At 39.1% G+C, this 16,930-nt stretch overlaps 1 protein-coding gene across 1 annotated transcript in view; it reads right to left on the bottom strand.

Annotated features, from left to right (window-relative positions):
- The window catches only part of ADAMTS20 (ADAM metallopeptidase with thrombospondin type 1 motif 20), a 140,126-nt gene that overhangs the window by 45,510 nt on the left and 77,686 nt on the right, over window positions 1-16,930 (bottom strand). The window contains exons 17-26 of the mRNA XM_069975985.1: window positions 16,128-16,294; window positions 14,395-14,524; window positions 13,533-13,659; window positions 11,154-11,364; window positions 10,268-10,432; window positions 6,703-6,867; window positions 5,128-5,247; window positions 2,557-2,664; window positions 811-975; window positions 430-726 (exon numbers count right to left, since the gene is read on the bottom strand). Of these exons, the coding sequence (XP_069832086.1) occupies window positions 430-726; window positions 811-975; window positions 2,557-2,664; window positions 5,128-5,247; window positions 6,703-6,867; window positions 10,268-10,432; window positions 11,154-11,364; window positions 13,533-13,659; window positions 14,395-14,524; window positions 16,128-16,294 (1,655 nt within the window). The remainder of the gene's footprint in view (window positions 1-429; window positions 727-810; window positions 976-2,556; window positions 2,665-5,127; window positions 5,248-6,702; window positions 6,868-10,267; window positions 10,433-11,153; window positions 11,365-13,532; window positions 13,660-14,394; window positions 14,525-16,127; window positions 16,295-16,930) is intronic.

Here is a 16,930-nt window from a genome sequence, read left to right as displayed (position 1 = left end):
TGGATTTTTGCTACAGGCTCCTAAACTCTATTTGGCCTCAAGATTCATGATTGCAGGTGGCTCGATGAGCAAAAGAAAAGTAGTGTAATTTTTTTTTTATTATTTAGTCTTGACTGCTGATATGACATCCATATGAGAACTACCATTTACTATAAATTACACCACATGTTTCATACTTTTTAAAGTGTACTTCTGGTTACTCCCAACCCCCCGGTTACACATCACCCATCAAATACTTCTTCCAATGTCATGGAAAGTGGAGAGAAGAAAAGGAGATATTGTACAAAATACAAGAAACTGCTAATACATCCTGGTAATTGTATTAGTACATTTAAAAGTAAAACAAACTCAGATATAAACAAATGTAGGATGTTATATAACAAGGCAAGTACAGTAATTTTTGTTTTTCAAAATAAAATATAATCTTACTCCGCCCCAAGGTCCAGTCCTCCATTGGTATCCATGGCTAGCAGGTGTGTTTTGCTGATTGTCTTTGCTACTGGTATCATGTTCTCTAAATCTATGTGGACTTTCAGGATTCTGAAATCTCATTGGATGGTCATGATTACCAGGAAAGTGGCTGAATGTTTGGCATGGTGCCAAATTGCACTCTTGCTCTCTTATAGGTTTGGTATCTGGATCACAGTTTTCATCATCAATTCTTCCATGGTAACTGGTACACACAACCTGTCTTATAACTGTTCCTCTCCCACAAGTCACTGGACACTAAAAGCAATTATGCACAGAAATATACAAGTCACTGGAAAAGGTAAAGGAACATTAAGAAGTTATTCAATGAATTTTGCTTACAGGAGACCAATCTCCAGACTTCCATTCTCCACAGGATGTGAAACAGCTTAAGACTTCAGGTGGACGGGGTAAATAGGTGCAAAGGTTCTCATCAGCCACACCACCAAGCACATCTCTACAGCTCACATAGCGAGCACGATTACCTCTTCCACATGAAGCGGAACACTGAAATTTTCAAAAACACGTTTTATAATCATTAGGAAGATGACCACTATGTAGATGAACTATACATTTACCGTATTTTTCGCTTTATAAGATGCACTTTTTTTCCTCCCAAAATGGGAGGAAAAACTAAAACTAAGTGTGTCTTATAAAGCGAAGACAATGCTGGCTGGCTGCAGGAAAGCTGTCCCGCCCAGTCCGCCCCCTAGTCACGTGATCATGATTTCTCCCGAGCACGTGACCAGTCACATGACCCTGACATCATCAAAGGTCCTGCATCCACCAGCTTCCCATCGCTGCTCTGTATGTTGTAGTGTGAGTGACATGGAGGTGCGGGCAGCCTGAGGATCCGCTGTGTGCGGCTGTCAGCAGTCAGCAGGCCTCCCTGTACCGTGTGTGAGTAATGGCTTCTCCTCACTTTGGCCGCCTCCTCCGCTGCTCCAGTGTATGCTGCACACAGGTTGGGGCCACACTCACTCATAGAAACCGCTGTCGTGTGTACACGGGCTAATGGAACGACACATACTATACACTTATCTATAGACTCACGTTCATGCTGACAGGTACAACTGCAGCTATACAAGATATACACGCTGATATATACATGTTCAAAAAAATATATTTTTTTCTATTTCTAAAATCAGGGCTGCGTCTTATCAAAAGGTGCGTCTTATAAAGCGAAAAATACGGTACTTCTGTTATAAAACAAGACATTTTGTAATGAGTAAATGAATAAATAATTAAAAGTCAAGATCCTTCATGGCATATTGTTGTGACATACAACAAGAATAAACCCTGCTGATAAATCTGGTTAAAGCCGCCTCTGATTGGCCGAGCGGCCTGTCACTTCTGAGATGGGCTTAAAAGCTTCACTCTCGAGACGGGACAGCCCTGCAGCCAGTGATTAGCTGAGTGGCACTTCAGAGATGAGTGAAGAAGTGTCCGTGGCAGCCCCAGTCAGTTAGGAACAGGCAGGAGGCACCAGGGAGTGTTGACGGGTAAGTATACAGCTTTATTAATTTCTATATATTTTTTATCAGCCAATAATCTCATACCTCCTATTAAACGGAGCAATGCACGGTCAGTGGCTGATAATTTTTCAACATGCTAAAGACAATGATCAGCCTATGATCGCCTCCTTGGCTGATCTTTGTCTTTATTACAAGCGGCGACTCTGCCTGATTGGGCAGATAATTGGCCCATTTACTAGGACGCTTAGATCTAGAATAAAAACTGCAGAGGTTTATTTTATAATATAAATAGTAAAATGGAAAATTAGAAAAGACACCACAAATTCTTTTAAAAAAAGTTTAGCATAAAAACTTTATTTAAACAATAGGTCAAAGCCAGGAACAGACTATAAACAGAGAACAGGACATATAGGAAGATTTCTCCTCTTTTCACATCAAATTCCTGGCTTTGACATTAAAAATCTGTCAGATAAATCTGTTTGTGTAATATGGCCTTTATTATTCATTTTATGTACATGTTATCAGTATGACCAGACCAGTATAATTTTAAAGGTAAACAAACATGTCTGTGAAATGTTTATTGTAGACTAAATACAGACAGCATGGCACTTACTGGTGTCCATGAACCGTATCGCCATTGTACATTCTTCTGTATTTGATCTATGGGTGAGATAGTGGCATATACACGGGAGTGTGTTGGACAAGGAAGCCTTTCACAGTCCTATAGGTAAAAAACTAACATAAATAACCATAATCATAATATAGTTAAAAGAGAACTTTGCATAGATTACAGTCCTGTATAACAAAGATCTACAACCTCAGGGTGAACAGAGCAGCATTTAATATTAACCCCTTGCCTCCACAGCCTGTTTTGGCCTTAAAGTGACACTGTACCCACAATCTGACCCCCCCCCCCCCCCAAACCACTTGTACTTTCAGATAGCTGCTTTCAATCCAAGATCTGTCCTGGGGTCTGTTCGGCAGGTGATGCAGTTATTGTCCTAAAAACAACTTTTAAACTTGCATGCCATGCCAAACGGCCGTGGCCTAGATTGTGTATGCATTAGGCTGGCACAACCGCTCTGTCCCTCTTCCCCACCCTCCTCATCATTGGGAATGCTGCAGGCAGATTGTCTCCTATTCCTCATCTGAGGGCTGGATTGTTAAGTCACCTGTGCAGTTTTCGCTGCAGAGGAATAGGAAAAATGGTGAAGGGGGGGAGGGGGAGGGAGGGATGGAGGGGTGGTGCAAAGTTAGGGCACACAATCTAGGCCACGCCAATTTGACACAGGACTGCAAGTTTAAAAGTTGTTTTTTAGGACAATAACTGCATCACCTGCCGAACGGACCCCAGGACAGATCTTGGATTAAAAGCAGCTATCTGAAGGTACAAGTGGTTTGGGGAGAACAGATTGTGGGTACAGAGTCGCATTAATGCCCAGGGCCTATTTTTCAAATCTGACCTGTCTCTCTTTATGTAGTAATAACTCTGTGGTGCTTTGTGGTATAGTTTGGTTGATACATTCAGTAGTTTTTTGTAAACAAGACATTTGCGCAAAAATTTGAAAAATTTATGTTTCTTTATATTCAAAGAAACATACTCATGTCACATGAACTTATTATTACTCCTTTTACTTTTTAGGATGTTAGCGGGCTTCGAAATTTTGCTGTGATTTTTCAAATTTTCAGGAAAATTTCAAATTCTGATTTTATTAGGGACCAGTTCAGTTCTGAAGTTGATTTGTTGGGCCTGTATTCTAGTTACCCCCATACATCTCTCCACTGTAAAAACTGCATCCCTCAAAGTATTCAAAGTAGCGTTTCATAAGTTTAATAACCCTTTATTTTTTTTATTTTTTTGACAGATTGAACACAGCAAATACCAACTGAGAAATGGAACTCAATATTTATTCCACTTATTAAAAAAAAAAAAAAAACGTATGTGGCTGCAGTGCGTACTTGACTAAACCACAGGCCTTAGACATGACAGAGAACTGGTGAATTTTGGGGCCTTTTTTTTTTGCAGTTTTTTTTTTGCCATTATACCATGTCACAGAGGCCTTGCGGTGCCAAAATATTTGTGTTTCCATCTGTACCATTCTGAGGGACATGGTGACACCCTGATAATTTTTTATTTAATTTTTTATGAGGTGATAAGAATATTTTTCACCATTTTTTTTGTACGCCATTTACTATACGCTACATATGACATGTTACCATTATTCGTCAGGTCAGTACGATTACAGTGATATCCATTTTATATTGCTGTTGTTATAGTGAATGGCATTTATACTGTAAAAACTGTATGCGTCTTGCATTGGGCAGCGTCTGGGTTGCTATAGTAACCCCCCCAAAGCCGCACAAGCGATTGCACGGCTCCAAATGAAGGGGGGTCGGAGGAAGCGGATCTCCCTCCGGGCAGGGGCAGCTGGAGGTAAGATAGCCTCCTCCTGCTACCTGATCACCGCCAGGGACAGTGAGGGGAGGCAGGGACAACATGACGTCCCTTGAACGTCTTTTTGCGGCAAGGGGTTAATGTTTTAAATAAACAAAATCAAAAATATTAAACATTTAGGGGGACATTTATGAATTTATGAAACGTCCGCCCGAGGCATATGCCAGGGAGAAGGTACAGATTTGCCCCTTCTCCCTGGCTTACGCCTGCCGTATGCCCTGTTCGCCCGATAGGTGGGCTGGGGGAGCTTAGGGGCATGACAAGGTGGTGAGGAGGCGTGGCCTCCTCCCGCACCTCATTTATAATAATTTACGCTTGCTCACAGGTGTAACTCATGATCTAAATCTACACCTGCTGGAAGCATTTATATGTAATTACTAAAAATACAAACATAACATTTGGTAGTTGCTATTGCGTGTGCAACAAGATTTTTAGAATGCAGACTGTATTGTGCACAAAACTGCATTGTGTTGCCAGAGTTTTTCACAGCTGCAGTGGTTTTTCCTCCATTTTGTAATTTTTTGTATAAGAATAAAAATTATTTAGATTTTTAAAAAAATATAAATAAGGCAAAAAAGTGCACAAGAGTATCGGCACCAAAAAATACCATGGGGCCACAGAAGTATATGGCTCTACGAAGTATAAATAAGAATTTTTAAAAAGCTAAACAAATTTTTACATAATGTTTAAACTAACAATAACACTACATAATACAAAACATGTATTTGCCTGACTGTCTGTAGGTCGAGAAGCTGCATTGCATTCACGTTCATCCAAAGAAGTCCCATAGGTTTCTGTACTACATTTTACTGTGCGGAGTTGATAGCCATTTCCACAAGTAACCGAACACTGGAAAAGGACATTTTCATAATTAGCAAAGTCATCATATAAATAACATTAATGCTCGCCCAGCCCTATGCTGAGTTTTACAAAGCAAGGAGAGAAGAAGTTCCCGCTATGTTCCCACTACGTACAGACAAGCGCTAACAGCATCCATTGTTGTAAATCAACAGCCGGAATTAACAACCATGAGCATTGTTTGTGATCTTTATTACATTGTGGGAACATAGCCTAGAAGTGATACTTAAAGCTATAGATTCTATGATTTGTCTCCCTCCCTGTCCTATTTTCTGCATTGCTGTAGAAAGATTTTTGATTTGGAAACTAAAAATAATTGCACATTTTCTCTGCATGGGCTGCATTTACCACAATTTCCACCAAAGACCGTGAATTAAATCTACACCAGATTTCACTCACAATTTTTGGCAGAAATGGTGGCAAATGTGGCTGTGAGCTGGCATAAATTTCACTGCATGTCCACAGGAAGGCTTCAGTGCACTTGGGATTTATGCACAGCATGTGCCTTAATATAAATTCTGTGAGCCTATGCAGGGGAATTTTTAATACTGTTAATAGTCTCAATTAACAGTATTATTTCTACACATTTACATTATAGCTATATATACACAACCAGACCACTGCTTTTAGAGCACTGCATTGGTCGGTAAAAGACAATGAACAGTCATTAATGGGAGGAAAAGAGCGGCATATCAGGGGAAAGAGGCAAGCTTGCTAAATTAATGTATTTGCAAATTTGCAAAGTGCTACAGAAGTGATGCTGATCCGCAGCATGCATACCTCTTCCCTCACCTCTCCCAGCCTTGGCTAATTGATATAAAGGGCCGTAGGCTCAGTCCTGTATTTCAGTTAGTCAAGACAGGGAGAGGTGAGGGAGTAGGTGCCCATACTGTGCCTCAGCATTAGAGATGATTGAACAGCGCTGATGTTCAGGTTCGTACGAACTCGAACCATCGGTATTTGACTCACGCAGTCTTCCCATTCCGTGGGGAAAGTGGAGACAGCCCGAGTCCTGCCTGGAAAACAGGAATACAGCCTGGGCCATAGGTTGCATTCCTGTTTTCCAGGCGGGACTCGGGCTGTCTACACCTTCCCCACAGAATAGGAAGACTGCGGGAGTCAAATACCCATGGTTCGAGTTCGTACGAACCTGAACATCAGCACTGTTCGATCATACTCAGCATCACTTCTGTGGCACTTCAGCTTCCAAGGAAAAATACAATTTTTAACTCTGCAAATGTCCATAAGCAAAGAATAAGCATCATGTGTTTTATCATCCTATCACCTATATCCTTGTGTCTGCAACTCTGTACCTGGTATGGACCTGATAGATTCCCTTTTACTATGTTAGTTGAGATGGGAACACCCCTTACAATACTGTACTGGTTTGCATAAAATATGCTATTTCCATTTTTAAAACTACACATTTCTCTTATTTTTACTTACTTGTCCCCAAGATCCAACGTGCCAATAAGCACATTCCTGAAGCTCACAAGGCATAACATGCTCTGGTCTGATGTCCGAGTTACAATAATCATCTTTCATATGTTCGTCATTTAATACGCATGCTACATGACGGCGCCTTAAGCCTTTTCCACATGTCACAAGACACTAATAAAAAAAGGACAATGAAAAAAGTTTATCAGTTGCTACATTTAAGGGTAGAGAGACAGTGAGGCACTTTAAGTATCAGCAAAGTGGACTACAAACGACAATCAGCATGCCAGAAAGATTGATTAAAACTGTCTTAAAGAAAATCTGTCACTGTTGTCCATAGAAACCATTTACAAGGTAGCCTTTATTTTACCAAAGAAGAATAAGAAATTAAGCCGAGCTCTGCATTGATAGCGTTAAAAGCACACATTTTTGCACAAGCCTCATTTTGCTCAAAAATATGTCACTTTTATTTGATTTAGACACTTACACACCTTGCCTGGAAAAGGGGTAAAAAGGGGTGTGGTTTAATTGCAGTGAGATGTTAAACATATTTATTTTTTATGTTTTAAAAAGCTTTACAAAATTAAACAAAATGCACAACCTCATCATGCATCACGTGACAATTTTAAGCATAAAGGCATGCTTGAAAAAGGTGTGAAAAAAATTACAAAATGATAATTCCCCCCCTTTATGCCTATACAGAATCATACAGGAGAAAGTAGACTGCCACAGAACTGCATGGTTTCCCAATATTGCCCAAATGTATAAAAAAGTGTATTTTCCAAGATTTTCAACTGGTTGCCTCTCATCATGGTGGTCCATCCTCTGGGACTATCACAAATGAAAAGAACAAAGATTTCCAATTGGGGCAACATACTTTTGTTCTGCTGTTTGGATAAGGTCCCAATGAAGAAAGTGGTGTTTCTTACCCCGCCAGATTAGGGAGAAGACACCTCGCATTCAGTTTGTGCGGAAATTTCACCCACTTAATTTCAAGATTGACGCCACTATTAGGAAATGCTGGCATATCCTGAGTGATTCTAATCCACATATACCTGAATTCAGATCCTTCTCACTGTTATGTACCAAAAAGGAACCTAGTTTACATAATAAACTTGTTAGAGCTGATCTAGGTAGTGACAAAATGACTTTAAGACAATGAGATGAATCAAAGAAATGGTATATTTCCGTTTGAACTGCCAGTCCTGCAGTAAAATTATTCGTGGTGATAAATTTTTATCACTCCCATACAGGCAATAGTGATTCTATTGAGAGTGGATTTATTTTTTTGCTTTATTGTCTCTTTGTTTTCTTGTGACAGAGTGCACCAAGGGTTAATGTTCAGCTGTTTGGCTATCACTTCCCATGATACCTCTGATGTCATCTCTGTTTGCCGTGTTACTTTAACCCTTTAAGGACCGTGCTAACTTTCGTTTTTGCGTTTTCGTTTTTTCCTCCATGTGCTTAACCCCTTAAGGTCAAAGCCAATTTTCGTTTTTGCGCTTTTGCTTATTCCATTTTAAGTTTAAAAGTCAACAGCGCTTGCATTTTTTCACCTAGAGACGTATATGAGCGCTTATTTTTTGCGAAACCAATTGTACTTTGTAATGACAGGCATTATTTTTCCATAACATATGCTGCGAAACCGGAAAAAAATCATTTGCGCTGTCAAATTGAAAAAAAAACTAATTTGTTTTGATTTCGGGGAGTTTTGCATTTACGCCGTTCGTCCCATGGTAAAACTGACTTGTTATGCATGTTCCTCAAGTCGTTACGATTACTATGATATATAACATGTATAACTTTTATTGTATCTGATGGCCTGTAAAAAATTCAAACCGTTGTTAACCAATATACGTTCCTTAAAATCGCTCCATTCCCAGGCTTATAGCGCTTTTATCCTTTGGTCTATGGGGCTGTGTCAGGTGTCATTTTTGTAATTTCATTCCGACGCTGAGCCCCGGCCGGCTCATTAGAATGGATCTCCCTTCCGCGATCGCATCGCGGGGGGGAGATCCCCCACTGGACACCAGGGAGAGGGGGCACAGCTGCTATTCAAATGCAGCTGTCAGCTTTGACAGCGGCATTTGAATAGTTAATTAGCAGGCCGCGCCGGCTAATATACGCGGTCCCTGCCTGCACTTAGCAACCGGGGACCGCGCGCTGCAGAGAGGGCTCATGCCAGGAGCCCTCTCTGTTTACTCTTAACGGCCGCATAACGGGTATACCCGTCATGCGTCGTTAAGAGGTTAAATTGCTGCTTCATGCATTCTGTTGATAAAGACCTCACGGTTGGAACGTGTGCAGCGATCCACATGTGTGAATAAAACACAGCTTTCTTCATAGCAAAACGTGAGTGCCAGGATTTCTTGTTCGGATTGCTTTACTTTTCCCAGGGCTTCTCGGCTACTGCTGTGTCGATCATAGGCTTCTACTTGGATGAGGTCCCAGTCATACAATAATGCCAATCGAATCAATTAATACATAATCCTATCAATTGCTTTTAAATTTTGGGGTAGGTTCAAACACAGTAAAATAAAAGCAAAATACGGCCATAAAATAGGTATTAAACATGGTTGCATTTTCAATTTAGTAAGAAGAGTCAGAGAGACTTTCCTAAATTCCTGATCTCCTGAAGGCTATAATGCCTCCACCCCTCCCATCCTGCTTATACTTAGCTTGCAGATGACTGTCAATTAAGCAGGTTCAGGTACGGGAGAGAGAAGTGAAGAAGTGAAGTGGTGTTATGTGCTGACTCCCTCACTTGGTGGTGTTGTGCAAGCGTAAGGCACAACTCTCCACCCTCATTAAAGGACTAGGACCACAGCCTTCCTGTGAACCCACACCAGGGTAAGCAAGCAATACAGTCCTTCAATCCACAAAGATCAATCACAGCTTTTTCAGACGCAGATCATCCACAAAGTGCAAGGTGCAATGACTAGAGAAACATTTTATTAAATCACCAATGTATATAAAAACAGACAATGGCACATTGTGTTTCAAGGCCAGACCGGACCCTTCCTCAGGTGAATAACATATATAAGCAGCAACACATTATCTATCTATCTATCTATCTATCTATCTATCTAGAATGGGACAAATAGGGGGAATTCCATCTTGCAGTAGATCAGGAGCTTGGGAAAGCCTTACTGACATTTTTTACTGGATAACTGAAGCATTTTCTATATTCTGGAAGCACAGATGGATATCAGGTACCAGGTGTCTCTTTGACGTAACAGTAATCTCAGTGTCAGCAGTGTGGAACCTGAATTACATCTGTCAGATTCCCTTTAATGTAGCACAATATAAGATTAAAAAAAATCTGGCTATGTTTTATAGCTATTTTACTGCCAAATTTTGCTTTTATTTTATTGTGTATGAACATTGTCTCATAAGCATGTCATTATGTAGACAAATGGGGACATTTATTGAGACCTGTATGCCATTCTTAACTTTGGCCAAGCCCCTGTTCATGCCCATAGGCGAGTGGGGTTATTCAAGAAAACATATTTTCCCTGGAAACATTGAGGAACATTGAGGTCTTGAAATAGTTAATTGTACAGCTACTCATTACCTCACTCCACTCACTGGTAGTCCAAACAGGGCAGGAGTGTTCATTACAGCTCTGGGTCACCACTTTCTGTTCTTCACTACATTCTCTATCAGCCAAACGATGACCGAAATTATTCATACAATAAGTCTCTCTTGTCTGCACTCCCCTTCCACAGCTCTGAGTGCACTGCCATTTAGAATAAAAAAAGTATAAATATATATTTATAACAAAATACTGCAACAACATAATCAGGACAATAAACTACCCCTCCAGCATCTAAACAAACATGCACAACCACCCACCGTAAGATGACTACAATTGACAGTCACCCTCTAACATTGATGGCTGGGATTGGCGGAAACTACTATCATGGTCAAGCCTCTAGCTAGTAGTAATACAATCAAGTTATTTGTCTAACATGGTAAACTGTTTATCCATTCTGCCAATATATTACATTTACTTAAAATAAACAAGAACTTACTGTGCATGCAGTCTACGCTAAAAACTGACAAGTCATGCAAAAAGAAAAAAAAATCCTTGCACAGATATGTAGATAAATAGAGAAGTTTGGTCTGGTAAGAAATAAAAATATGAAAATTCCAGTGGTCCTTAACAAATTTGTCTGTGTCCTTAAATTGTCCCTGTCATTTAAAATATACTTTTGAAGTGTGCTAGAGACATGTCAAAATTTTCATCAGTATGGATTTTGGTGTTCACACAACCACTAATCGTAGACTTGGGAGAAGCACTTCAACTGACTGCTGAACTTTCAGGCTCGCTGTGTTCTCTGACTCTCTGTAGGAGAAGGGCTCCATGCACTTACATAGTAAGAGTGCTATAATTCATTATATTCTACTTTTTTGCATACGACCTAAATTATAATTTACATCAACAAATAAATCCTTACCTGGGACCATTCTGAATATCGCCAGCTGGCTGAAAGACAGTTTCCATGGCAAGATTCACGGACTGGAGGCTTAGGTTGGTTGATACAAAATTTATCTTCCACAGGTGTGGTCAGACCTCTTAGAGATGAATACTTTATACAGCGTACATCCAGCAACCGGTGTCCAGGTCCACACTGTGATGAACATTCACCTTTACCAGTAATATACCACCTTTAGGCAGGAAAACATTAGGCAGAACAGACACGTTATTTTACTTTATTTTTAATTGAGGCCAAACAATGGCTATTATTTCATAATGATGATCGTCATCATACCCTCTTTCTCTGCCTCTCAACACTGCCAGTCTTTTTTACTCACAACCTATTGCCCAGCGAAATCATTTAACATTATAAACAATGACATACTAAGTAGTCTACAACCTGTCCCCTTTATAAATATCTGTGCTAATCTCACAATACCTCCTTTCACATAATCTGTGTTCCTCACAAGACCTCCACCTATAGCTTTCCTCCTGTGCTTCTCTTGCAGTTATCTCCAAGATTTGAGTCATGTATCCCCCATATTCTGGAACTCATTATCACAACTAATCAGACCTCCACCTGCCTCCAAAAAAAACCCTGAAAACTCATCTTTTTAGAAAAGCCCATAAACTACAATAAGGCTATGTTCACACAACGTCAAAAATGGAGAAAAAACGCCTAATTTCGTTATTTAAAAAAACGTCAGTTTTTGCCGCAATTTAACTGACTGCAATGCCATTGCATTGTAGTCAATGGGAAGATGGACGTCCAATGCACACAATGCATTGAAAAACGGACGTTTTTGCCGCGGGAGTCAAAATAATGAACATGAACATTATTTTCGGATGTTTTTTGCAAATGGCGGACGTTTTGTATTAGTTGTTCACACACAGTTCTTCTTTTGTCACCGTTCTTTCTCCGTTTTTACTATTAAATTCAATGGATTTTTCAATTAAGCCACAACCAAAGGGCAATTAGTAATCCCAAACTAAAATAATGTGCAAACACCGTCATTGCACTAAGGGGAGGCCAGACTTCTAGAAACGTCCGTTATTTTAGACTCAAAATAAAAGACGTCATTTTAAACAGAGCTGAAAATACGTTGTGTGAACATAGCCTAACCCTGCTAACAATCCCATATAAACATCATTTACCCTCAAAATCTACCTTCCTTTGTACAGAAGCTTGTAAGCCCTTGTTGAATTGTACTTTTTTTTTAAAATGAATTTGTCAGCTGCAATTCATGTTTCAAACTACTGTTAGATATTTGTTAGGTTAACCCCTTCAGGACCAGGCTAATTTTCATTTTTTCCTCCTTGTGCTTAAAAGGCCATGGCACTTGCATTTTTACACCTACAGACCCACATGAGCCCTTATTTTTTGCGTCACTAATTGTACTTTGCAATGACAGGCTGAACTTTTGCATAAAATATGCTGCGAAACCAGAAAAAAATTATATGCGCAGTGAAATTGAAAAAAAACACAATTCTTTTTCTTTGGGGGGCTTCGTTTTTACACCATGTGTTCTATGGAAAAACTGAAATGTTATATATGTTCCTCAAGTCGTTACCATTACAACAATATGTAACATGTATAACTTTTATATTATGTAATGGCTTGTAAAAAAATTCAAACCATTGTTACTGAATATATGTTCCTTAAAATCGCTCCATTCCCATGCTTATAGCACTTTTATCCTTTGGTCGATGGGGCTGTTTGAGGTGTTTTCTGCGCCATGATGTGTTCTTTCTATCGGTACCTTGATTGCGCATATACGAATTTTCGATCTCTTTTTATTACAATTTTTCTGGATTTGATGCGCAATTTTGCATTTTGGGATTTTCTGCGCTTACGACGTTTACCGTGTGAGATCAGCAATGTGATTAATTAATAGTTTGGGCGATTACGCACGCAGCGATAGCAAACATGTTTATTTATTTATTTATTATTTATAACATGGGAAAAGGGGGGTGATTCTGACTTTTATTAGGGGAGGGGGCTTTTTATTAATAACATCACTTTTTTTTCAACTTTTACACTTATACTAGAAGCCCCCCTGGGGGACTTCTAGTATAAGTGCACTGATCACTCATTGATCTATGCTGTATATACTTATGCTGTAAGCACTCGTTTGCTTTCGGCTGCTTTCCCACATGCGGGAAAGGGTTAAGAAGACACATGATACCTTTCATATAGCTATCTGTGCTTCTAGAACATAGAAGAATGTTCTCTGGTTGCAATTAAGTTCCATTCAATTCAATAGAACCCCACCTAAACTAGAGACAAGAGTGGTGCTGTCTCTGGAAGAAAGTGGCCATGTTTCTGTAGCGCTGGATAACCCTTTAAAGTTACATTTACCTTAACTGGCAATCTGTGTTACATGACTCAGTAATGGACTCTGGCCGAGACAAATATTCACATCTTTGATCAGAGACAACAGCCTGGTCACTTTTACGTTGGCAGGTAACTTTTCTTTTCCGAACACCTGTAACACCCCAAACAAATACATTTCAAATCTTTGTTTTATAATTCCAATTGATTTCAGAGACTCAGATTTTGTCTCAGTTCAGCTCAGTTCACGTCTGCTCACATTTTCTTTCCATTATTTTAACAAAAAAATTTAAACTTCCATTCACAATTTTCCATTTATGTTTATGGTGATAGATGTAAAAAGAAGCTGTTTTATTTGCATCCTTGTATTATCCGTTTTATTAGGATCCATTCAAAACCGGTGACACTCTACAGATGTGAAGCCAGCCTAACAGAGTTTGCATTTTCACACAATAATTAAAATAGATCAATGTTTAAAAAAAGCATTGTGACCTGGAAAATCATTTATGAACCACCCGCATAGCAGAATGCACATGAACTGTTGATCTGCATTACGGTGTGGCACTTGTGCTGTCTTACAGGAACAGGCCTCTTTTCCCTATATTTTGATGGAACCTGTGCAATGACGATGTAAGGAAAAGAACAGGAATTTAAAGCAGAGATGTGTTGCAGTCCTAGGGCACAACAGACCCTGGGTCATGCCCCTTTCCCTTAAATGTTACATAATAGTGCTTTTTCCCAATGAAATAAAGAATCAGACACATTATTCAAGCATATTATATGTATCCCTTTTTTGCATTCTACATGACTATGCTGGTAGTTCATAGGTGATTTTCTAAATGACACAGTCACTTTAAGTTTCCCCATTAAAATATACATAAACATTTACCTTGGCATATCTTATTGCACGCCTGCCATGGCCCATACTTGCCCCAGGTAAATTGGTTAAATTTATCCTCAATAGGAATACTGAATGTATATCGAACATCAGGATTGTATAAATTTCCAACACATAAGATCTGAAACCAGATTGATAAAAATTACAAAAGAAAACATTGGATGTTATTATTTACTTATAAAAAATAAAACTATACCACCTATTCATCTAAATATTACATCAATGTAGATAATAAAACAACTACGGTATGTAATACTGAAATTGTCAGCGAATTTTAGTGTATTAGAAATACTGACATTAAGATATGTCTGCCTTGACAAATCTAGTCAAAACATGTGACGCATAGCATAACACACTGAACACTTTTTCTTAGTATGAAAGCACTCACAAGCTTAAGGGCTCTATTGGATTTGGAAAGAGTCCTTTTCTCCCTTTTCCCTCTTCATTATAGCACCAGTCTCCATCACCTGTAATCCAGAAAGAGGGAAGATGAAGATTGGACCAGTTCCATAGGAGGTAGAAATATACAAAAGAAAGGAAAGGATGACCCTTTCCAAATCCCTCCAGGTGCTAAATGTCTCCAGCAGAACCCTTAATTTCCTGAATGGCAATTTTTAACCAAAATGTTTTCATAGATTTTAATATCATGCTATGTTTCAACAGGCAGAAAATATCTGTTTGACAAATACCACTGTAGTTTTCTAGAGAACTGCTAATGCAACTGCTTAATCACATACTAAATGGGTATACTCAATGGCCCACAATTATTAAATTTACAAAAAGTAACATTTCAAATTCTGCATAATTATACTCTACAATTTGCAAAATTTGCAAATGATGGGTGTTCCCACTACCAAATTTTTTTTATAGTTACATAGTTAAGGTTGAAAAAAGAAAAAAGTCCATCAAGTTCAATCTACAGTATAAGGCTATGTTCACACAATGTCAAAAATAGACAAAAGGCGCACGCAATTGCAATTTTTGCAATTTAAAAAAATGTCCGTTATTGCTGCAATTTAACTGACTGCAATGCAATGCACTGCAGTCAATGGGAAGACGACTGTCCAATGCACACAATGTATTGAATAATAGACGTTATTGCCGCGGACATTAAAATAATGATCATGACAATTATTTTCAGACGTCTTTTGCAGACAGCGGATGCTTTTTATTAGTTGTTCACACAGTTTTTCTTTTGTCACCGTTCTTTCTCCATAGCCTAACCATAGTGTTTTGATCCAAAAAAAAGGCAAAAACCATCATGAGGCAGAAGCCAATTGCCCCATAGCAGGGAGAAAAATAATTTTATGACTCTAAAAGGGTAATTGGAATAAATCCCTGGATGAATGTCCTAGTATAAGTAATCTGGTACCCATAACTTATGATTGTGGAAACACGACCTCTGGACTGCAGCTCTGCCATTAAAAATTGCCATAAACATTCAACAGCAACACATGTGTTCTTTGTGGAGAGAGGGGTAACTAATATATTTTAAGGGAATGTCAGGAGGCAACTTTAGACAGTTGGCTTGTCCTGCTGAAGTTGGGGGTTTGACAGACTTTTAACAAATGTATATGGTGACCTTTTCTCTCCAAATATATAGGGACATGCTGTAAAAGAGAAAAATTTGAGGGGACATGGTGGTAAAGATTTGTTAAAGCCTTAAATTGGTTTAGAGGGGTGTGACTTTGGTTCCAAATAGTTCCATTTACAAACCAATTTACCTGCAGAATTAAATCTTCTTCTAGGCGATCCGTACAATTTATTCTTTCTATTACATTGTCTGAACCACTATATTCCAAAACAGCACCTCGTGTAGTTATTTCCCTTTTAAACCTGCTTACTACAAAATTTCCATTGAGGACAAAATTCCCTTGACCATCTGACAGAGCTGAAACAAAAAATAATACATTAAATATTGCAACATTTCTGTGGAAACCATGTTTACTAACCATATATTAGCATCATGTTGAACACAGGACATTTTAGAAGAAATTTTATCAACTTTTAAAAGAACTGCAACTTTTGCTATAGAGGTACATTCTGATAAATGGTGTAAGTTAAATATTTTAATAAAAGAGTAGCAGGTCCCTGAAACAAACTTCCAGTAGATGTGGTTGGTAAATCTACAATAAGTGAACATAAATCTAGATAATATATATCTAGCCTAAGATGAAAATAAAGCAGATAATATAAGGGCAGACTAGATGGACCAGATGACCTTTTACTGCAAACAATCGACATGTCCTGCTGCGGGTGAGTAGGTTCAGAGAGGGGACCTCTGCAGCCCGGGACCGTGGCCAATAGTGGGTGCGGCCGGTCACCGCACAAGCTAATAAGGACAAGTAAATGCAGCTGTCAAACATGACAGCTGCATTTAAATGTCATTTACAGCCCCTCCGTGGGGGTCTAGTGGCTGGATCCCCCGTGGACGATGCGATCATGGAGGGGGGATCCCTTCCTCTTATCGGCCCGGGACTCAGTATTGGAATGACGCTGATCCTAGCTTGATAATCTATTGATCTGG

Source organism: Dendropsophus ebraccatus, chromosome 1, assembly GCF_027789765.1.
Source record: "Dendropsophus ebraccatus isolate aDenEbr1 chromosome 1, aDenEbr1.pat, whole genome shotgun sequence".
NCBI lineage: Eukaryota > Metazoa > Chordata > Amphibia > Anura > Hylidae > Dendropsophus > Dendropsophus ebraccatus.
The sequence above is the reverse complement of the archived record's forward strand: the minus strand, read 5'-3'. Positions and strand labels throughout refer to the sequence as shown.